The sequence below is a fragment of the Diadema antillarum genome, unplaced genomic scaffold (assembly GCF_040938485.1).
Source record: "Diadema antillarum isolate AM-2024a unplaced genomic scaffold, OU_Dant_1.0 seq00001905_RagTag, whole genome shotgun sequence".
Classification (NCBI taxonomy): Eukaryota; Metazoa; Echinodermata; class Echinoidea; order Diadematoida; family Diadematidae; genus Diadema; species Diadema antillarum.
The window spans coordinates 425115-449537 of record NW_027272571.1 but is presented as its reverse complement, the minus strand read 5'-3'; the positions used below and the strand labels follow the sequence as shown (position 1 = coordinate 449537).

The 24423-nt window shown below is 38.0% G+C and overlaps 1 protein-coding gene across 1 annotated transcript in view; it reads left to right on the top strand.

Annotated features, from left to right (window-relative positions):
• Nucleotides 1-5982: 5982 nt before the first annotated feature.
• Nucleotides 5983-24423, top strand: part of LOC139713107 (spectrin beta chain-like) — a 72583-nt gene continuing 54142 nt past the window's right edge. The window contains exons 1-15 of the mRNA XM_071624863.1: nt 5983-6111; nt 7286-7453; nt 12334-12450; nt 12923-12993; nt 14079-14159; nt 14768-14883; nt 15388-15500; nt 16029-16216; nt 16975-17200; nt 18130-18264; nt 19642-19863; nt 20462-20670; nt 20954-21131; nt 21712-21912; nt 22926-23135. Of these exons, the coding sequence (XP_071480964.1) occupies nt 5983-6111; nt 7286-7453; nt 12334-12450; nt 12923-12993; nt 14079-14159; nt 14768-14883; nt 15388-15500; nt 16029-16216; nt 16975-17200; nt 18130-18264; nt 19642-19863; nt 20462-20670; nt 20954-21131; nt 21712-21912; nt 22926-23135 (2364 nt within the window). The remainder of the gene's footprint in view (nt 6112-7285; nt 7454-12333; nt 12451-12922; nt 12994-14078; nt 14160-14767; nt 14884-15387; nt 15501-16028; nt 16217-16974; nt 17201-18129; nt 18265-19641; nt 19864-20461; nt 20671-20953; nt 21132-21711; nt 21913-22925; nt 23136-24423) is intronic.

Genomic DNA, 24423 nt, shown 5'->3' with positions numbered 1-24423 from the left:
CGGTTGCAACCACGTAGGCCTATATATTTATACGTAAGAACACTACTGCAGGTTCTGACGTTATATTTTAATAAAGTCACTAAGACACTCCCATTTAGTGTGGTTATGGGCACTGATCATTGGAATTTCGGGGGTTGCTCCATTGACACAAGCTTGATAAAACTCGTGCATGCATTCCTTTTAGAATCTATGTCAAAATTTCGCGAAAACTCTGGTGTCCATAAAGTGAAAGTCAATGGGAGGTTTTATGAGGCCATCATCTCATCATTGTTGTCTAATATTCTGGTCGCTGCCATCTCTTCGTCAAAACTTGATGCGACTTTTTTGTTGTTGTTGTTGCTAAATTGTCTTTGTACGGTCAAAATAAAGATGAAAAGTTTACAATTCTGCTTGTTTTACTTCATTCCCAACTCAGACATAACAAAATCATGGTGAGGAATTTGCACTTTGATCAGACACCTTTCGTAAACTAATGATATAATGATATAATTATTATAGAATAAAGTTGGTGATGAGGAAATTTCGGCATCCATCAACACGTTGCACAACACAATGTTACACACATGCATGCCTATACAATGCTGTAGGGTAATAGTAATATTATCCATTATTTTGATGTATTATGCCACTAAAGATTGATGAACAAATGTTAGAGGTATACATATAAGACACACATTCATGATACTATACTCACATACGTAATTATCATTTTATATTCACCTAGGTCGACATTAATTTACATATAGGGCCTACATATATTTTATGCATGCAAAAAATACGTAATACATACATTAATACAGATGCATACATACAATGTAGGCTACATGATATAACACAGTCATTACCGATCCATTTTATGTGACTCTGACTAAAACTGCTCCGGGGAAATTTGTGAAACTCTTCAGTCCCATAACTTTCTTATGCGTATCTAAATTAAAGGAAACTTCCATATAGTTTTGTTTTGTTTTGTTATATTCTCGTCAAAATCAACTCTGGATGTTTCTTTTTGCAAACATGTAAATGCAGTGAATGCAGAACAATGAAACATTCATTAAAAGTGTAAGGGTGTAAGAAAATTCAATAATCTGTGGAGAATTACATGTCCGAAAACTTTAGGTATCATAACAGTGAGGAGTTTTTTCTTTTCTGAAGGCAAAACAACCATACTTGATACTTGAAATGGTCTGCTTCACATCCAAGACTTAGTGGACCCCACCATGGAAGACGAGGTATAGTGCAGCTGAATATGGACTACCAGCCAAATTTCTCAAATGAAAATGAATAACAAATAAACTATTCCAAAGTAAACGTCAGAGGGCGTAGTACCGCCTCTCTGGCAGCGTTTCATGAAACTTGTCAGTGACAGGTCAAACGACTGAGTAGTTTTAAGCTGTACTGAATCCTTACTTCTGATTGTCTGAGAGCAAAAATATTGTCAGTGAAAGTCACGGACGAAACACTTGATGAAATTCCCCGAGGGCTTTATCATTCATTAAAGTAAAAGGATATTTACTGCAAAAAAAAGGAAAAAAAAAGAAGAAAAGATGTCCATTTTGCGTGTGCTTGAATTTAGGTTTAAAAAAAAAAATGTCTTTCCCACGAATTATGTTTCATTAAAATTTAGACACTTGCGCTAAAATACGCATATTTCAAAGCAAAAACCATTGCTAATTGTAGTCTAAGAACAGATTATAATTATGCATGTATGATAATTGCATACATACATACATACGAAGAGTTTGTTTGCAAAAACCGATAAGTCCATATTTGCCAAATGGAGATATTTGCGATTAAAGGTCAAGAAAAATAAAGAGAAGTATAAGAAAATTTTTGCTTCTTTTGACCATAACTTAAAAAATTTACCTTCTGTATAAGTAGTGACCAATATATAATTTAAAAGGTATTATTTTGTACTTTATGACAGAGACCGTACTTCAAAATCTTCAAAATGGACTTATCGGTTTTTGCGAACAAAGTCTTCATCACATGCATGCATGTTATCTGTTATAAAGTGTTGTAGAAGAAGTTGGTCTTGGCGCAAAGAGCTTATAATGTGTAGTGAGAAAAATCTCTTTGACTTGGCGCTTTATCGAGCACAGCTCGTAAGTTATCTCCAATGGTGAAGTCTCGAATGTTCCGCCCTCTTTAGACGGAACCCGGCAACACCAACTGTCTATTCCTTCACAGAAATCAGGAGATTCAAGGAGGTTCAGGGGGGCATTTCATGAAGGAACTTGTCGGATAAAATATCTGACAAGTCAATTATATCCGACAAGTTCAGAGAAATCAGCCAATCAGACAAAAGAATTTTTCAAAACTTGTCGGATATAATTGACTTGTCAGATATTTTATCCGACAAGTTCCTTCATGAAATGCCCCCCTGCAGGAGTTGGAGTCTGGGGTTCCAACTGGCTGTTAGGACCTACTAAAACAACATCAGTTCGCTATGACTGCACACACACACACACACACACACACACACACACACACACACACAAACACACACACACACACACACACACACACACACACACACACACACACACACAATCCACTGGTGCATGCGTGCCTTTGATCTTGGCATTATTTTGATGTCTCCTTCTTTCTGAGCAATCTGAAAATCATCTTGATTCTTGAACTCTAATAAAATCGGGTATATTTTGCTTGTTTATTCACAAAGTGAAATGAAATTTCCGAGGATAATGTTAGATTATAATTATATGAGACAGAGGTCGATAACGTCCAGAAAATCTATGCAAAAGTGTAAATCAGTGCTGTATGTTGTGAAAGTGTTTGAAACTGTACCCTTCTGGGAAAGAGCTCCTATAGACAGCCGATTTTTATGACTTTTCCGCTTAATTCCGACAATAATATTGATATGGTAATCAATCTTCGAGTATTAACATCGATTCGAGTATTCGAGTTCTTGATAAATCAATGTGTCAGATTAGTGAGTTGTCGAGTAACTATAATTCTTATTTCATCAATATTAAGCTGTAAACATTATATTTCGGGCATCATAGTCTCTTTACGATTGAGCACATCTCTTAAAGGTATATAGGGATAGCGAAAAGTAGGCCTAATTATACATCACAAAAACACCTTCCTTTGAGAGTGGCTGGTCATTAGGCGATGATGAATCAATCGTCTTCTTATCTGCGTTGTGCAGACCCAGTGTGGCACTTTTTTTACTGTACTTCAAATATTTTGAGTAGTGGCATCGAACATGGGTGCAACGTGGAATGAGTCAGTTGTAAGTCCAATCTCCTCGGTCATACTGTAAATGGTCATGAAAGATCGTAGATGATGGCAATATTTTGAGGATCGAACTAAAGCTGTATCATCTGAACTATTCATTGGTCATATAAAAGTAACAGAGAAAACACGTGCGTGGTTTTTTTTTTTTCATCTTTTTTTTTTTTTTGGTCAATCCATATAATTGTGCATCTCGTACAAATTCCAATAACTTGACACGCAAAGGATAGCCTATCACTGATTCTGAGGTGTTTTTTTTTTCTATAAACAACAATAGCACGTCCATTTACACTATTCTACCTCTTCCATTAATCTGTCTATGGTAAACTGATTATTACAAACTCGACATTTATTCCTACCCCTGTCCTACTCAATACACAGTAGCACAGGTATTTCGTGCATGTACCTAAGATAATGACTGTCGAGGGAGTTGTGTCATCTCCCTTGGTTATCGAACTCGGTGCAAAGGAACGATTCATGTATGTACAGACGAAAGACTACATCTTAAGTAGCACTTTTAGTTGCAACTAAAATGGTTTACAGTGGTTACGCAGTGCAGTTAGTTCGTGTTGCAGGCGACGTTTCGTACTTTCTGCAATCCTGAAGTATTATAAATCTCGATTGAGTGAGTGGGTTCTCTCCTAATTGATCGTGGCGCAAAGAGGAGGATCAATGGGCACAACTATGGTATAAAGGAGTACATTTACCAAATGTAAGTAATTGCCTGAAGTGACTCTTTTAACACGATCCGTTTCAAGACGGACGTTCGCGTTAGCGTCTGTTTGCTATACCCGACGATCCTATTCCTATGCATGCTATGGCTTCCTGGCGGGCGTAGGCCGGCTGGCTGGCTCCTTAGCGGTGCAGTGAACACTCGCACACCTCCACACACGGAACTCATAACAAACGTTTTTTTTTTTTTTTTTTTTTTTTTTAATGCGGTTTTATATTGATATACCAGCTAATTTTGAGCGCGTCTGCTTCACAATCTTACCATAAACATTACTTTGTACTAAAGATTGTAGTAATAGTAAAGACTAGGGGTTCTAGTATGGCCATGATGATGGTGGCCTGAGAATGGTAAAGCCGTAGAATTTTCAAAAATGACAATAATTAACATTTTGATGTGCAACAACAGAACACATATCCACACTCCACAGTTTTAATGTCACATAACTAAAGTCATAGCCATATACTATAGACTATTAGGCCTAATCATCGTTTATCATAATTACACATTCTGAAAGCCTGTACAAGAATACTTACTAAAGGACAAGTTCACCTTCATAAACATAAGGATTGAGAGAATGTAGCAATATTAGTAGAACACATCAGTTATGAATTTTTGAAGTTTTTGTGCAGTAACCGCTGGATGAGAAGACTACTGCAGTGTATGAATAACTTAGATGTCACATGCGTACAACAATATAAGGAAAATATAAAGAGAATTTCACAAAATTCCATCTTTTGAAAAAAATACACATTCCCCTGACTCGTTACCGACAAATGTTATAGGTAATATTATTCCCCCTGCCTTTAGAAAGAGGCAAGTCAAGAGCTCCTTTATTATGCGAGAAAAGTGAAAATATGTTGAATTTTCTTTTACATTTTCTTTATACTGTTATACGCATAAATATGACTCACAAGCTGTAGTAGTCTCCTCATCCAGCGGTTCCAACACAAAAATTTAAAAAATTCATAACTTTTGCATCGATTGTCCAATTTTCGTCAAAATTTCACTGATGTGTTCTACTATTATTGTTGCATTCTCTCAATCCTTATGTTTATGAAGGTGAACTTGTCCTTTGAGTGTTGTCGAGATGAAGCCTAGATATTAACTAGACTTATGTTTAGTAACAATAACATACAGTGTAAGACTAAGTGTATCATTGTTCTTATTTTTTTTCTTAATCATGTTAATCAAAATCAAACATTTGTCGTAATGTAAGAAACCCACTCCAAATAAACTTCAAAGTTTGACCTCCTGTGCTAAAAATTTAACCACTTGCAAAAGCATAGATTTCTACATGTAGCAGGTGTTCAAATTTTGGACGGCGTTATGGTCAAATTATGGGCGGTTTTCTTTTGATTTGGGGGGGCCCATCTGGGCCAGTAAAGATTTATAAGTGTGTACTGTACTGTAGGGCCTTACTGTTTGTATTGTTTTATGTGTTGTTTTCATCCAGAAAAGGAGAGAATAAATTGCTGCTCATGTATGTATGTTTTTCTCTTTCTTCTTCATGGTACATGCATCATTGGTAGTTCAGCTTCAAGCACTTTGTCTTCATTGTACCTGTTGTACCAGTTTCACATGTACATGTAGGCCTATGCATTATTATCATGATTCTATCATTTTATCTGGTATATGGATGTTTTATGAGATTACTTTATTTTGTTATCATGGTTATATTTTTAATTCCTTCCGATCACTAAATCCCTTGTCGGCCCCCCCCCCCCCCCCAAAAAAAAAAAATAATAAAATAAATAAATAAATAAATAAATAAATAAATAAATTTGATGATTTAGGTGGCCCAAATGGGTCACACTCACACACACATACCAAAAAAGTTATTGTGGAGCCTTGGTATAGCAAGTCATGAAGAGTAACTAACAGGGGACATTTCCATTAATTAAGAAAATTCCATGAACCATTCAATGTCTTAGTTTATGATCCACAATGTATCTGTTCCTCTCCTTCACCAGAGAGGAGGAGTGGGCATAGAGATCATGGCCTCTGTTGGATCTGGCCAGGGGGCCAGCCATTTTGAGAAGGGGCGGATACAGGCACTACAGGAGGAGCGCATCACCATCCAGAAGAAGACCTTCACCAAGTGGATCAACTCACACTTGTCCAAGGTACTCCTGCAATTGAATGTCTTGCTGTGTTTCTTGAAGAATTTACCCAAAGCGATAAGGAGAGAAAGCTGTTTTGGATTGCAGTGGCATGATGGCATTAAAGCAGCAGATATGTGAAAGTCTTGGCGAAGCCGAGAAACATCATTGGTTTATCAGCTTAACTACCGTCAGCCTGTTCAGATCCACTGTGGCAAAATGAAGCTTAATGGCAGAGGTGTTACTTTGTATTTTATTATTGCTGTTACTTTTACAATAGTGCAACAAAACATTGTCTTGATTTAGATATCAATGCTGTAGTATGAATGTTTCTGCTCATAACATATCAAAATGACTATGTTGATCATGTGACTGACATCTCTTGCATGATTTTATATCATATTCATGATTGTATGTTTCTGTCATTTGTTTTGCACACAAAATTACCTGCTGAGTTTGTTTGAAATCCCATGACTTTTCGTAAAGAGTCTTGCCTTTCTGGTTTTAGAAGATACAAAAGAATGCAACATCCTAGATGTATGCTGTATCTTAGCAGAGTGGGGAGAAGATTGATGATGCTGTGGAGAAAGTGTAGTGAAATACAAACAGTTTGTCAATGAAATGAGGAGTCATGGTGCAATGGTTTTACAACGGTGACATCAGGACTTTTTTTTTTCACAATTACTGGCTTGGAGTTTGCCCAGTTTCTCTTATCTGCAGTTTTGTACTGTCCACTAAACAAGCAGACCATTAGGTGTTCATGCAAAGAAGGTTTTGCCAAGTTGAAATGTTCAGCTGCTTTAGAAGCCTGTACAGCCTTGTCTGATCGAACACTTGTGGTTACTGAATCAGGACCGAAATCTTGTGGTACAGGCTTTGCCAATATAGGAGTCATTAGGGCATTATATACATGTACATACGAATGTATCTCATATCAAAATATGATTTGTAGCTCGAGAGGATTTGAATGAGTGGGAACGGACTGGTGTGGTTAAATAGTTACATACTAATATTCATCTCTCACAAAGTTTCATTTACCCTTGGGAGATTTTTTTTTTCCACTTCCATCTGAGAAGATGGCTGGATAGCCCATGTTCAGCTGCAATACCCTTCCGTGGGGTCCAGTTGGTCCAGGCGTAGTCTCTTCAATGGTATAAAAAAATATGCACATTGTTCTATTCTTCCCTTGCTTACCCAGGCAAACCTCCACATCAGTAATCTGTTTGAAGATCTCCATGATGGCAAGATCCTGATGAGACTCCTAGAGGTGCTGTCCGGGGAGTCGGTCGGTAGACCCAACCATGGCAAGCTGAGGGTGCAGAAGATGGAAAACATCAACAAGGCACTCAAGTTTTTGTCATCCAAGGTAAATGATCAAGTCACAAGACTTTTTCTTTATCCCACAAGTCCCAGAGACCACATTTTTCTGGTTTGCTGTTCTATCTTTCTATTTTTTTTAAAAATCTTTGTTATAAGTGTTTTAAAAGTTTATTGAGAATTAATTTTTCATTTTTAGGCATATCTTGGTGATATGCCATCATTCAGTTTGATTTGCAGAATTATCAAAAGCCTCTGCACTACTAGATTTAAGTGACCCTTAAATTGGCTACAAAAGAGTGAACTCACCGGAATGATTGGCATGTTTTGTTTTTGAATTATGATTTGTTCAGATTTAAGTAGTTTTTATCAATCAAAAAATAACTCTGAAATCAAGAGATGCAACAGAATTAGGAGGTGCCAGTTATGTATATATATATATATATATATATTCAAGTTCAAGTTTATTTATTTCACTTCCAACAAACAAATAATAAGAAATACAAAGAAACGCTCATAAACACAGACGTCATGAAGTCAGTACCACAATGCGATGAACAGAATAACATTGTAAAAGAGATACAGGTAAATTATCAACAGAGATACAAATAACTGTTATGTCACTGTGGTAAATGCATAAACAATATTGCTGGAAATGGAGGGGACTGCTAAAAAGCAGAGCTTGTAGAATGCAGTCCCCTCATAGAGAAAAAAATATACAATTGCAAACAACAACAACAACAACAAATCTATATATATATATATATATATATATATATATGGGCCGTGACGCGAGAAAAGGGCCCTTAGGGCATTAAATACCGAAAATGAGTTTTCACCTCCACATTGTAGAAGGAACTCTGACGTATTTAAATATGAAAACCTTTTTCTGAAATTCCAATCCTAAATGACCCCATTACGACATTCAAAAAAAAAGCATGTTTTGTCCAAATCCTGTCACTTTTTAGATGCGTCTATGGATGTGCGCGCAGTTAGCAGGTTGATCTTTTTTGCGCGTATTGCTTTGTCAAACTTCCGCGCCGTTTTCTGGCGTTTGCGCGCAGCGGCGCTAAGGGCCCTTTTCTCGCGTCACGGCCCATATATATATATATATATATATATTTTTTTTTTTTTTATTAATTTATTTTTTTAAAGCAAAATTCCTCCATTATTGATGGATGAGCAGATTTCTGCATTGCATGAATGCATTGATTGTGTGTGTAAATCTCTTAGGGTATTTGCTAATTCATACACTATGTTTAGCATACCAGGTACTTATATATAAGGAATGGCAAGTCATATCTAGTCTCAATGTAACATTTACAATATGGTGTTACACTAAAGATTGTTGTTAGTGCTATTACAGATACTGTGCTTTCTGCTGTATGCGATATAATCCTTCCATTATTCATGACCATCTTTCTAAAATTCGGTAGCCAGCAGACTGTATCTTTTCTACTATTACCTGTGTGTCACTGGGAGTATGTTCTGTATTTTTCATTTTATTGGCAGCTTTTCTGGAATATTTTGTAAAAGCTTAACCTACTGTTTTGAACTATAAGATTGTATAAACAGTAAATGTATGCCACAGGGTATGCTGTAATCTGTTTGATTGAAATTTCATAAAATTTAGATCGCTAGATGCATTTCAAATCTGAAATGTTCAGGATGTATGCATTAATGAGATCAATGGACATTGTATTCCCCTATTTTATTCACAAGTACACATACTGGACAATTCATGTTTCAAATGAGTTGACATTAAGAGAGTGGTAGTACAGTAAATGTCTCTTCTCGACCTAATGATCTACGTAAATGTAGAATGACACTTAGACATGTAAAACTTTCGCCCCTAAACTCTGTTTGCATGTAGTTCACTGCAATGAATAAACCATCATGATTTGTTGGTACATGTATGTTCTGCTTACAGTACACTTGTACAGGTACATCATAAATTTTTCTACCAGCTGCAGTTTTCCTCAGAGCAGTGCCAGGTGTACATGCATGTTACATTTTCTAGTGCCATTATAATGCACTAGGATAGTTCAGAGTCCACTTTGAGTCACTAGCAGTCTAGTATTGTGGCTGAATCATATTGTAGAACTCATCATTATCTATATTTTATTGGACCTTATCATCCTCTGAAGATTGTGATGCACATTTTATTTGTTCTGGTGCACTGCAGTTTGATTGGGGCAAGAGGTCATAGTTGCGGAAACAATTGATCTCTTCCAAGAGTATTATACTTTAAGTGTATTGTATAGCCTGTTCCTTAAAGGGATCGTATAGTTTTGGATGAGACCTAATGTCAGGTTTCTAACATTTTTTGGTGAGATAATGAGAAACCTCTTGTGAAATATGAAAGAGCGTGTAATTCCACGAGGAATTCCACGTTTATTTGATGAAAATTGGTTTTGAAATGGGTGAGATATCCAAAACAGAGCAATTCTAGTAAAGTGTGGGACCCACACTTTATTACGATCGCTTTGTTTTACTTTGTTTTTTAATGTTTCAGTCATTCCAAACTCGATTTTCATCGAATAAACTTTGAATTCCTCCTAAAATGGTATGCGCTGTACTATTTCGTAAGTGTTTTCTTGGTATCTTGCTAAAAGTTAAAAGCCCAATTCTCATCTCCACCAATACTGTACTATCCCTTTAACTCATTAAGTCCAGTGGTAATTTTGTCACAGAATTTTGTTGCACTGAACTGTATATTCATGCTGCTCTTCTTTGGATATTTCTTGTGTCTCTATTTATTCATTTATCAAAAAAAAAAAATAATAATACCGAATGGGATTGTTCGGGTATGTGAGTATCATCTTGACCAATACTCTACATATAATGAAAAATAAGTTGATGACAAACTGTTTTTGTTATGTTTTGTTTTTGTTTTTATTTTGTTTTGCTTTTTGCCATTGGAAAAGCTAAGAATGAAGTTGAATTCAGTAGAAAAGAAACCCAACAGAAATATTAACACAATTCAGGCATGCTTGGAGGTCTGCTTATGTGTCGATTGCAAAGTAACAACTGCTGAAAATGTATTCTCTCATTTGGGAAAAAAAATATCTGTGCTAAAAAATGTTGCCATAGAAAATAACAGTGTGATTCTCAAGACGAAATAGAGACAGTGTACATTTGAAAAGCTACAAGCTACATGTAGCAGTCTGTGGTTGTACAGGCCAGTGTGCCATACATGTACATAATGTGTGTCCATGGTTGGAAAGATCAATGACCATGATCACTCAAACTGTGGGAACCTTTTAGAGATGAAGTGAGAAGTTATCTTGTGTGTGCAAACAAGACAACAGTGTTAGCTGGGAAATGTCTGTGTTTTAATTTCACCTCAGTGATTTTCCCTGGCAAATCCAACTCTCTTTCCCTGAGGCAGACTTATACAACAGATGCAAGTGGTTGATTTTAATTGCCATGGCATTGCATCTTTATTGATGTTTGAGTGTGTGTGTGTGTTTTTTTTTTTTTTTTGGGGGGGGGGGGGGCTGGTTGTGAAGAGAACTATGCAACAGCTTGTGTGGCAGGGTAAACAGAAAAAAAAGTGTTGAAATAAGCCATTAGATTAGGTGTACAGCTTGCTCTGTCAGTAGACATGAATTACAGTACTTTGTATTGTGATGCTGACTTTACTCTCAGGGCGCTGTACTCTTTATAAATTATAGACATATTTAATAGTGATATTGGTCACAGAATTGCAGTGGTACGTGAAGACATTTGTGATGTCATCTTGTAAAATGTGAAGTGACATCGTGCCTCTATGGATTAAAAAAAAGTGGGATATGCATGAGTGCATTTTCTTCTTCCAGACATGCCTTTTGAAGAAGTGTATTATTTTTAATTGTCTGTATTCACACCACACATCTCTCAAGAAGATACACTGAACACCTTGATATAGCTTACAGCAAATGATGTAAACATGCAAATTTGTATCAGGCAAGCTGTCAGTTATATAACCGGATTTTTACAATATGAGGCAGTACATACAGTTTTCTGTCCTTGAAAAAATATAGTTATGAGCTGCCTTAAAATCAAATATTTTATTAGATTATGATGGAATGATGAAAATGATTTGTACATAACATTGTATATGTTATTATGTGTGCTGCTTTAGGATCATGCAAATACTAGATAACTTTTTTCCATAATTCAAGTGAAGTACATGTACACCAGTTTAGGGAAAACTGAATGTTAATTTTTACTCTCTGTGGGAAAAGAAAGCATACATGTGCATGGATATTGTACATGTTCAAGTTCCTAAAAAACAAACGAACACACATTAAAGGGTGTGTACAGTTCTGGTGGAGGTGAAGATTTAGCTTTTAAAGTTTTGTGAGATATTCAGAAACCACTCTATGAGATGTCAAAAGGCATGCGGTTCTAAGGGGTGTCAAAAGTTTATTCGATGAAAATCGGTTTTGAAATGGCTGAGATATCCAAAAACAAGGTGAAACAAAGAGATACTAATAAAGTTGGGGCATGTCGCCTTTTATTATTAGCACTTTTTTGGATATCTCAGCCATTTGAAAACCAATTTTCATCAAATAAATGCTGAATCCTTCTTAAAATTACATGCTCTTACATATTTCATAAGAGGCTTTTCATTATCTCACTTAGGAATGTTCAAAACATGAATCCCTACCTCAACCAGTACTGTACAGTCCCTTTAAGGTGTAATGTAGGCTTCAACTGAGTTGTGTGAAGTATTGGGTTTTTCAATTCAGTGTAGATCAAATTTTCTCCAATGTGACATGACACAAGCTGAGGCATACATCATGAAACATGCTGTGTGTAAATGAGCAGTGTAACACATAGATTTAGATGTTAGGAACAAAGGAAAATGTGTGGAAATGCATATATGCTCTCTGTAAAAGCATATCACAAATGTGTCTATACTTTGACCTTTGACCTGCGCAGAAGGTACGCCTGGAGAGCATAGGAGCAGAGGATGTGTGTGATGGCAATCCTCGCCTTATTCTGGGTCTTATCTGGACTGTCATTCTCAGGTTTCAGATCCAGGACATTCAAGTTGAGGTAAGTGTACGTACACTTGTACATGATTTGAAGTTGGAACGTTGAACAACAGATTTACTCAATTGCAATTTTACCATGTATTGAAAAAGCATGCCAGGAGATGTAAAAATTGTACTTGAGTGACAGGAAAATATATTAATTACAATTCTTGCTTTATTGTACACCATTATGTATCAGAAAGAGTTTTTTGCACTAATTGATAGATGACACACATAGACAGTTGTACATGCTCTGCACTGATGCATACCCTTACACATATACTGATGCACACACATAATACAATTACTAGATAGTTACCTTGTTTATGTAATTCACAGTCATCTGCTTTCATCATACAAAGTATTGTTAACATGTTCATTAGGTATATATCTGTCCGGTGTTGTGATGGATCCTGGCTTTGAGAGTCGGTGTGTGATCATATGGCATGTGATTATGAAAACAATGTGATATAAGTGAATTCTGATATTTTCAGGATGATGGGACATCTGAAACAAAGTCTGCAAAGGAAGCACTGCTGCTCTGGTGTCAGAGGAAAACAGCAGGGTGAGTTTTATATGTGTTCGTCTTTGTTAAATTTTCAAATCATAAATGATGATAATATTCAATTTGTAGAGACGCTTGCCTGGTAATACTGTCATATAGTCTACAGTAAGGTCATTTAACATCTTTTTTACTTGAAGGTTTGGATGTTGTTAAAACATAAGTGTACGAATAACGTATACTGTAAACATATGATATAGTATTTCAGAGATGATAATTTTGGTAGTTTTGACTTTGAACATAGATTACGTTCAGTCTTATATGGCTCTGTATAATTCCCTACGGTAGGCAGAGGCATTTCCATGGATCGTAGGCATTTAGTTGAAACTTAATAAAAACTCTTATCAGCAACCAATGTACTGTATGCAGGAAAGGAGTTACGTGTTCAGATTTGCTTTTGCATGTTGCAAGCATTGCAGCTGAATTCTGTTAGCATTGCAATCCTTTGAGAAGAGAATTGGGCACTCCTATCAGCAGAGCATCATTGTTATCTACATGTAAGTGACAACTAGAATAAATGCATGTACCAGCTTCTCTACTTGATCTATCCAGAAAGTTTTGTAATTTGTCCATTCATGTGTGTACTCGGGGCTGACGATTTATTCATATTATTAATGTGAGTTTCTATACTGAGGTCATCGTGAACAATCACCCCAAAATCACATGACTTCATGAGGAACTGTCAGAATGGCATTTATCTGAAACTTGAACATACAGAGATTATAGTGATTTGTCTCGAGATCTCATATATGCAAAACTCCAGTATTCCCCAAGATTCAATTTTAGGCTGTTTTTGCAATGACCATTCCTGGATTTTATGTGAGTATGAGTTGATTTGAGCAATCACTGTAGCATGATTTGTACTGCTCTTTGGCAGTGAAACATGAATCTGAGTGAAATTGGTGTTTCAGCATCATATGTCTGAGAGTGTAAGTGGTTCATATGTCAGTATGTGAAGAATGTCATGATTTGCTGGCACTAGATGACACTTTTTGTTCTGCTGAAGTAGGTACTTGATCGAACACACAACCATGCACAAAATTTCTCATTCTTTAACTGATGGCATCAATGTCATATTTTCTCATCAGATACCAAGGAGTGGACGTCCACAATTTCACATCGAGTTGGCGATCGGGTCTGGCTTTCAATGCCTTGATCCATGCTCACAGGTATTGTTCAAACTCTCTGGAAAACGTCTTTCTCTGTCACAGTTGAAGACTTGTTTGTAGTTGTTCATAAGTTTGATATATATGATATTTTCAGTTTTGATCGTATAAGTGTTTTTTGTCACAAGTCATCTTGTTACGAACTGTTATTTTTGCTCAATTTCTTTATTTGGGATTTTATATGTCCCTCGTGGGCTTTGATTCTCTGACAATCTTTGAATATGTAACTGCCATAGCATCTGTGTCAGAAGTGCAATAGTCCTTCTTTGTCTTTCAAATAGAAGTATAAAATCAAATGACGGTACATGTTTTGGGTACATTGATTGTTCAGTATTTGTCTTGTGAATTTCTGTGTATTGCAATCAGTAAGAGGCTTTGTGTAATTAGTATACTTTTATTGTTTTTACCTGTTTGTTTTGTCCACATACCTCATTTGTCATTATCTCACATGATTTATTGGCTATCATGCTTCAAAATATATCTAGGTAATTATTAGTACTTTTCTCCAATATGATATTATCAGCCAATGCAAGGAAATTTACACCGTAAACATGTTATTTAATGCATCAATCGATGTTGATGTGTTTTGCTTGTACTTTCTCGCTTTTCAGGCCTGAGCTGATCAAATACGAGCTACTCAAGCATCGCACCAATGAGCAGAACTTGAACAATGCATTCAACATCGCCTTTGACAAGCTTGGCATTGCTAAACTCTTGGATGCTGAAGGTAAGTCACCAATTTCCTTCCCAGTGCACCATTATCATCTTGTATTTCAATGTTTAAGATTTGCAATGTGCATATGATTTCATTTCTATTCAATGACTTTACGGTACATTCTATTTTGACAAACCTCTGGCTTTCACTGATTTGTACCTGTTACACTTTGTAAACATTTTATACTGTCTATCCAAACAACTTTATTTCTGAATTCAACCTTCAAGTCCAGTGCTTAACACTTTTTGTTAGTAATGTTTACTACAATGCATTCCTGTTTACTGTTACTGCTAGATCATCAGCCAGATATGGGAGATATATAGCATTCAAATCATTTATTTCTGCATTGATAGAGCAGTTTCTTCTGTATTTCTGCTAATAATTCAAGCATTTCTCTCTCAGGGATGTAATCTCCATAGAGTTTATTGCTTTTTTCAGTGATTAATGTCTTGTGTATGTTCAATTGCTTCCAGAGTTAATTGTCGTGACAAGTACTGTCTTGTTTTTAATGTACAGATGTCGATGTTGATCGACCAGATGAGAAATCTGTAATGACCTATGTGTCGGCTTACTACCATTATTTTGCCAAGATGAAGTCAGAGAAGACGGGTGGCAAGAGGATCGCAAAGGTAATCAACTGTCAGTCCATTTCTTTGTGTTGCTGTTGTTTTGTAAAGAAATGTTTGAAATACCTGAGTAATTTCAACTTAAAGTATGTAGATGTGTTATATTTGACTAATGGTTGATTTTGTAGTCAAGGATCAGATGCATATCTTATAGAAGATTCACATTGATACTAGGTCTTCCATAGCTACAGCCATTCGGCTTTTTATTGCTTGACAGTTGCAGCTGCAGTACGTTGGGGTGCTGTTAAAGAAAACCTTGTTAATACCTGGCCTAGACACATTTAGTACACAGATGGATTTGCAATTGCACAAAAAACAACAACTGCATAATGGAACAACAGTTGGTGCCCCATGTGAATTTCATGAGGTGATGGGGCACAGCTAGTACTCTAATCCATTCCAAGTTTGTCAGTTTAAGTTCATCCATGTTAAATTTATTAGCATGACATTTGATGCTGTGAATGCGGCCACACTAGCGACATTTGGTCACCTATTCTATCCACCTCAATCATTCTCCCTTCCCCCTTCCAGATCATCAGCCAGATACGAGAGATTGACAACCTGCAGGAGGAGTACGAGCGGCTGGTCACCGACCTCCTGGAGTGGATCCACAGCACCACCAGGAAGCTGAGTGACATGGACCTGCCCAACTCACTGGCAGGCATCCAGGCAGAGATGGCACGATTCAAGCAGTACAGGATGGTGGAGAAACCACCCAAGTGAGTGTCATTAGACCCAACCTACTTGTCAATATGTAATACATTTTTTTTTTTCAGAGGGGAAAGAAGATAATGTGAGGGCCTTCAGACATTTACAGGAAGAAAGTTTGGTCCTTATTACCAATTGCTTTCTCAAACTGATATCTTTTTCTCTCATCCCCTGTTATGCAAAGTAAAGGATGACATTGCAAGTATGTTGAATTCAAATGCCCCCGAGTGTGATCGAACCTGAATGTGCTTTAACAGTCATTTTAATTTGTATATTGCCTTCCTTACCTATGTATTATAATTCACTGTTGGGGCAACAGATCCTTGTATCTCAACAGTGTCAATTGTTTAGGTGATAAAACGTGGCAGCCAAGGCATTATAATAAATGGGATTGCCTTTCTGTTGACAATCCGCGTTGGCCTCATTTTGGGGGGTTAGACAGCTAATATTTGGACATTACATCACGTAACTGATTATCTGACAATTCACCCCGCCCCGAAAAAGAAAAAAAAAATTATTTTCCCCAAAATTTGAGATACAGGGTCTTGTACCTCAGTGATGACATGTACTTTCTACTATGGTATTTCATTGACTGAGTGTGCATGTGTGTCTGCGTGAAAGTTTGTAAGAGAATGGTTATGCCTAAGTTTCTATATCGTCTTTATCCTTGCTGATTGAACTACAAATACACTTTGTGTGATATGACAAAGGATTTCAGTGTGACTCTGGCTCATACAGTGCTAAAGTGATTGCCCATTTGCCCACATAGGTACGTTGAGCGCGGTAACATCGAAGCCACCTTGTTCAGCATACAGACAAAGGCGAGAGTGTGCCGCAGGAAAATGTACACTCCGCCTGAGGGCAAACTGGTCCACGACATCGAGAAGAACTGGGACCTCCTGGAGAAGGCTGAGCACAAGAGGGAGACTGCTTTGCGCAATGAACTCGCCAGGCAGGAGAAGTTGGAGCGGCTGGCAGAAAAGTTTGAGAGGAAGGTACATCAACACTTGTCAGTGAGATGCTGCGAGTGAGAAAGTGGACAATTTCTTCTCTGCCTAAACATCTGTGTCAAAGATTTGTGAAAACACTCGATTTTGATGCAGATATTGTTCTTGGTTCATTTTCAGATATAGAACTACAGTACTACATGATGCATGTTTGCTGCTATGGGAAGACGTGTATAATGCTTTTTGAAATTGAAGTTTTGATAATCATATTATAAATATGGTGTGTCTCATCAATGGAAAAAAAAGAGAGAATAAGTCTGTATGTGCATCTGCCCCCTCACCTCTACTTGCGCGGTATATTTCATGATTGTGTAAAGTCTCATACACATAGTTGTAATATTGTACACTCTTGGGCAGGTACTACTACACAAGAATTTAGACATGCTGCTCAGAGTAAACCTCAGTAAGAAATTCACACAGGTTCTCTGTATAAATCATTACTGCAAGTACCAACTTTTCAACAGCATTTGAACATATGCACAGAATGGCACAAAACGTATGCGTATGTGAGCAGCCGGGGTGTAGCTTCATAAGTTTTAGTCATATTTCGGCAAAGTCACAGAGATTTTATGCCAGACAAAGATGCTATAGTTATTAAGCCCAGCATCTTGTGAGGGGAATCTCAGTATTGTCAGACAGTGAGTTGTGACATGTTGTCAAAGGACCCCTGGAGGTAAGCAGCTTTATGCTATGCTCCGCTGGACCAGAAATAAAAACTTCAATGCCAACACTTGTTACAATGGGATTATAAAGCTTGTTCTCTAAGATGAACATGATTCTTTTCAATCTCATGTTTACATTAAATAGTAAGGATGCCAAAGCCACTGTATTACAAAGTTCTGTTGCTAGCTTTTGTCTCTTATGTACTGCTGTATCTGCTGGAATGACTGACCGTATATGTTTTATGTTTACTGTAGGCCCTGCTGCGAGAGTCCTGGCTAGTGGACATGACCAGCGTCCTGAAGGACAGTGTGACGCCCAGCAGCGATGTCCACGCTGTGGATGCAGCCACCAAGAGGCATGAGGCTATCACAGCTGACGTCATGGCAAGGGTGGGTCCAGGAATATACTTCAAAATCCCTCGAAAAACTCTCTGGTGTTTGCATTTGTGTCAGTGATCGTGGTATATGCAACATTCTGTGACAATGTTCACGTTGTTAGTATTACCTTAAAGGACAAGTCCACCTTAATATACATAAGGATTGAGAGAATGCAGCAATATTAGTAGAACACATCAGTGAAAGTTTGAGGAAAATTGACCAATCCGTTCAAAAGTTACGAATTAATATTTTAAGTATCTGCGCAGTCACTGCTGGAAGAGAAGACTACTACAGTGTATGATGTCACATGCGTACAACTATATAAGGAAAATAAAAAGAGAATTTCACAAAACTTTACTTTTTGAATAAAGTGCACATTTCTTCGACTTGCTACTGACGTATGTTAAGGGTAATATTATTCCCCCTGCCTTCTGAAAGAGAGAAATCGAGTGTTCTTTTGTTATGCAAGAAAAATGGAAATATGTTGAATTTTCTTTATTCTTTCTTTATATCGTTATACTCACGTGACATCACAAGCTATAGTAGTCTTTTCATCCAGCCGTGACCGAGCAGAAACTTCAAAAATTCATAACTTTTTAACGGATTATCCGGTTTTGCTCAAACTCTCACTGATGTGTTCTACTAATATTGCTGCATTCACTCAATCCACATGTCTATGAAGGTGAACTTGTCCTTTAATATGGACAACTGCAGGAAAATAGTTCATTCTATTTCTATCATGTAAGAAACTTACAAATGAATCAATCTGTAAAATTGGCGTTAAGTGTTTTTCTTTGAAGTTTCGTATCACACTTATCCCGTCAGCCAAGATTTGAATAGACTGAGGGCACACCCTAATGGTATTACTGTTGCGAATAGATCTCCTTGTGTGGTTGTCTTGATTGTAAGATGCAAGTGTAATGAAATGTGAGACATGCCAACTGTGGCATATGGTATCTCACAAAGTTGTGGCATCGATATGTGAGTTCATTCATGTTACTATTGCGGAGCTGCCAAGTCTACCCCATTCTGCAGGAGGCTTCCAGAAAACTTCAATATCTCTTCATGTCTGGACAAGAGAATACAAGAATCGTCCAGATTTGAGAATCATATTTTTGCCAAGTGAGATACATGTAACATATAAGCATCTCCCTGAATGCTCTGTGGAATCTCCTTGTATTATGTTGGGTGAATGTTGGTAGCCCTGCTTGTGTAGATGGCATTATGTAAAACTTATGTCTGAAATGTCACTCAGACACTGCAGTGTTGTTTGACCTCAGAATGGAATGAAGGAAACCACACTATACATATGTGTGTTTTCTCCCTCACTCCTTTGCTATCGATCTATTCACTTCCTCTCTGTCTGTCCGTGATGTATGATAACTGCAGAAAGAGCGATTTGCTGACCTGGAGTCCATGGCTAGGGAGCTGGCGTCGGAAGGGTACCACAGGGAACCGGAGATCTCGCTGCGGTCGCGGAAGGTGAGCCAGAAGTGGACAGAACTCCTGCGTCTCCTGGACAAGAGGCAGATCGTGCTGAGAGGGGTCAACGAACTCATGGGCATGTTTCGCGAGTCGGACGGCATCATGGCAGAACTGAAGGAAATACAGGTGGGTGTAATTGCCTAGCATGCAAACTCTATCGTACAGTAGTCACATCGTCTTCTAACACTTCAAAGCATACCCGTTTGACTCCCATATTGCTCTTTCCTGTCTATGCCTGTGATGCTATGCCTGTTTTCCTGCGAATTTATACATTCATTTTCTGTCTCATTCTCCTTTTCTTCCTTCCAACTATCATTTTTTTTTTCTCACCACATCACTGTGTTTACATTTATACAGTGTTGATTTCTTAGATTTTGATATTTTCTCACTAAGGACTGTTTGTTCGAGATACACCATTGTCTATAACTGTATCTCTATTTGATACATCCATGCTGTCCTTCATACTTCATTCATTTGCACATATGATAGATTTACAGTGATCTTCAGAATCTTCTCTTTTTGTGCTCTAAATCATACTGTACCAACATAAAATCACCATGAGCCGTGTTAAAAAAACAAAAAACAAAAAACAAAAAACAACCAACCCAAAACAGCTTTGGACACAATCAGTTACTCGATACGTAAAGCATGAAAGCATTCATTTACAGATGTCCTGTTCACTGGCAACATCTTGAAGATCCCAACATCTCTCCCCTCAACACAGGTCAGCCTACAGTCGGATGAGAGGGGGAAGCACCTGCAGGCCGTTGAGGCCCTACTCCAGAAACAGAGCCTGGTGGAGACCCAGATCTTGACCCAGGGGGAGCGCATCAACCAGGTCAACCAGATTGCCGACCGCTGCCTCCGCCAGGAGCACGCCGAGAGTGCCTCCATCAAGAAGAGAACAGTGGAGCTCAACATCACTTTCAATGCGTGAGCCAAATCTCCGACCTTTTTTTCCCTCTCACTCCTGCTTTGGTGTCATTTTAGATAATTAACGATAATGATATGGTATAATATGCTCAGGTGAACTCAAGACCCCCGGGCTTCTTGTTAGCACAACTCCACGATATTTACCAGTGAACTTGGTTTGTTTTGCATGTGAGATAAGAGTGAATTTTTTTGACCCTGTGATGTGTATATCAAGCCATTTTCTTCTGCAAATAGAACAAAAAGATTATTCATACTCGGCAAACCCATCACACCTTACTTGCAGGATAAAGGAGACAAGCAACCTGAGGAAGACGTGCCTTGAGGACTCCCTCAAGTTCTTCCAGTTCATGCGAGACAGCGAGGAGGAGGAGTCCTGGCTGCTGGAGAAGCAGCGCATCGCCAAATCGGCTGTTACTGGGCGAGACCTGCGCAGCGTCATCAGCATGAAGCAGAAACATGCTGTAAGTGAGGGATTCTATGGCTGTGCTTGTTGTGCTGGTATCCCCAAGTTGCGTTTGTGGAGTGCAAGTTTTGACATTTATTTACCAGGCATCATCCAACCTAATAGTAAAAACTTTTTGCACCCACAAGGGGAGTGATCAAGTATTTTTCGTATCCATTCTACTAGTATGAATGAGAATTCTTCTTGTGGCACAACAAATCTAATTGGTTATACAGGCAGCCAATATTTCACACAGCAAAGTAAACCGTAAAAGGTTTTCATGTCTTCTTTATTAGAATGCATACATTTCTAGTGCGGTCATTTGTTTTATAGTCATTATGATAAGATTCCTTTCATATGTCATTTTAGTTTCCTGGTGTATAAACCTATTATATGCCAGTCTTCAGCGCTGTTGAAGAAATATGAAAAAAAAAAGAATGACAGTAGTACTTCATTGTCCTGGAAGTGTTTGCTAGATGCAAAAAGTAAGAAATCTTAATCATGCATGAGTAAATTAGTTCATCTGAACAGAAATGAGTTTTGAGAATGTGATGTCATCAGCAAACAAAAAGAAATGGAGCATGTTTCTATCCGCATAGGTTCTGGAAGCAGAGGTGAATGCCCGGCAGCAGACTGTCCAGGGGGTGGTGGACACCGGTCAGGAGCTGATTGACACCGGTCACCCGTCCAAGAGGAAGATTCAGACCAGGATGGGGAGCCTGAGGGAGAAACTGGAGCAGCTGAAGGAGTACGTGGACATCAGGAGATGGCGGCTCCAGGTGGCTGCCGAGTCTCACCAGGTACAGCATAAACAAACAAACAAACAAACAAAAAGACAGACAAACTAACAAGGAAAGAAATGCGCAAACAGACCACCTTTTGATCTTTTTTCTTCATTTTCTTGCCAACTATCATCTGCCTTTGGGTAGCCTCTTCCATATTACCCCATTCCAGAGAGATTTTGTTATCATCAGTCACTCATTAGAGGCTAAGTTTATCACTTCCTGCCACCCACCGAAGTGTATCGAATCGAAATTTGATGAATCCGATGAGGATCATGCGCGACATGTCTGACACTCACTGGATATTTGACCAACCAAGTCGGATTCATCAGACTGTGATCCGATACACTTCGATGGGTGACCAGAACCAACAATCTTTGTTTCTGATGAGTGACCAATAAGAAAAAAATCGCTGTGGAATGGGGGTATATGACAAACTGCTCTTGCAGAAGGCTTCCCTGCTGTCGTTATCACAGAAATCGCCAGATGCCCCTGTACAGATGTGGGTAATGAAAGACAGACATTGTTGATGAAATATCTTGTCCAGATCTTCATAGATGTTTGCACTTGCCAAGATTTGAACTTGGTATTTCAGTTATAAGAGTTTAAATCTGTGTTCACTGTAGCACAGTCTTCACACTGTGCTAGATAATGTTTATGTCTAGTCTATGTGAAATGCAAATAGCATGTTACCTGGTCTTGTCAGTGTGGTTGCTAATGCAGGCCCACTAATCTGGTGTAGGTCGTATATAAAAAAGTTGTCTAAGGCTGTGAAAACTTGCAACCGATGCTACCATGAAACAGTTTTCAATATCTTTCCTTTTGCTTTTTTTTACCCTCTAGAAGCTCTTATCATAGGGTATTAGACTGGACTTTAATTGTGAAGCACTTTACCTCTGAATGTAAACTGAATTTATTGAAGAAGAAACAGTGGCATATATGCACCTCAGCATTAAGTGAGATGGTCATATGTGTTTTGTTCATGAGTTGGCCACCAATATTATCAGAACTACCATATTTCTTTCCATCAGTACTACATTGATGCCAACGAGGCGGAGTCTTGGATGCGGGAGAAGATGCCCCTGGTGTGCAGTGATGACTACGGAAGGGATGCAGACTCCGCCAAGAGCCTCCTCCAGAAACACACTGTCCTCCATGAGGAGATCAATGCCTACGAGAGCGAGGTCATCCAGCTCCGTGACAACGGGATGAAGATGATGACTACTATCAAGTCCAACCAGGTATAAATGAGGAGAGAGCGTAAATAAGGGAATTACCTTGACACAGCGGTTTTAGTGACCTACCTTTATCATTATGTTTTATAGTATTGGCAGAAAAATTGAATGCACAACTGGAAATGTGAATAATACATGTGTTGTAGTCTTATTTGGTACCCGCAGGGTAGCCTCTACATCATGAACACTGCTTTTTTTAGAGAGGCCTTGCTAAGATAATTAGTGAGCTTTTGATCAAAGGACGGTAGACAAAGAGGATGGTAAGTAGAGCATTAAAGTGATCTGCGCGTGCACAAAAGTGAACGTCTCTCCATCCTGTTGATTTTCAGGACAGTTGTGAGTAGAAATAGCACTCAGTGTGTTTTTATGCCTCCGTAACGAAGTGGCCGGAGGCATTATGTTTTCGGGTCGTCCGTCCGTCCGTCCGTCCGTCCGTCCGTACGTCCGTCCGTCCCGTTTTGTTTTTGTCGATATCTCAAGAACCGTGAGGTGGTTTTACATCGAACTTGGTATGAGGGTATATCCTTGGGGGATAATACTTTGTGTGGATTTTAGGGTCACAGGGTCAAAGGTCAAAGGTCACAGGTTATTTTGTGAAAAAAAGATTTGAAATTTCATGTTTTTCTCCATATCTCGCAAATGGTTCAAGGTATCTTCATGGAACTTAGTATATATGCTTGTACCGATGGGCAGTGATTATCTAGGGAAGTTGGGGGTCATGGGTCAAAGGTCAGGGGGTCAAAGGTCAAGGTCAGCTCCTCAAAATATCACTACTTCCCTTAAAATGCAATATGCCTGAAGGTTTTTTTAAAAAAAAAACTTGATGTATGGCATGTATTACCCAATATATATTTTGGGGAAGTTTCTTGCCAAAAGGTCAAAGGTCAAAAGGTCAAAGGTCAAGTGAAAGTGCTAAATTGCACTTTTTCCTCCATATCTCGAAAGTAACTCAAGGTATCATCATGAAACTTACATATTTATGCATGTTCTACCTAACAGTGATTCTCTGTGGAACTGTGAGGTCAAAGGTCAAACGAAAGGTTTAGATAATGCTATTTTCCCATTTGATACTGAAATTATACTTTTTCTCAATACCTTGAAAATTACTCAATGCATAAACTTATAAAAGGGTCAAAAGTCAAGTAAAAATCATCAGTTCCCCAAATACCTGCACTCTGACATTTTAATCATTCATCCAATTGAACCTAGTTCTAGGAAAGTGAACATTAAGCACAATTGTGTCAAACCTGTCATTTTAATATTTTGCCAATTGTGTGAAACTGTCATCACACAT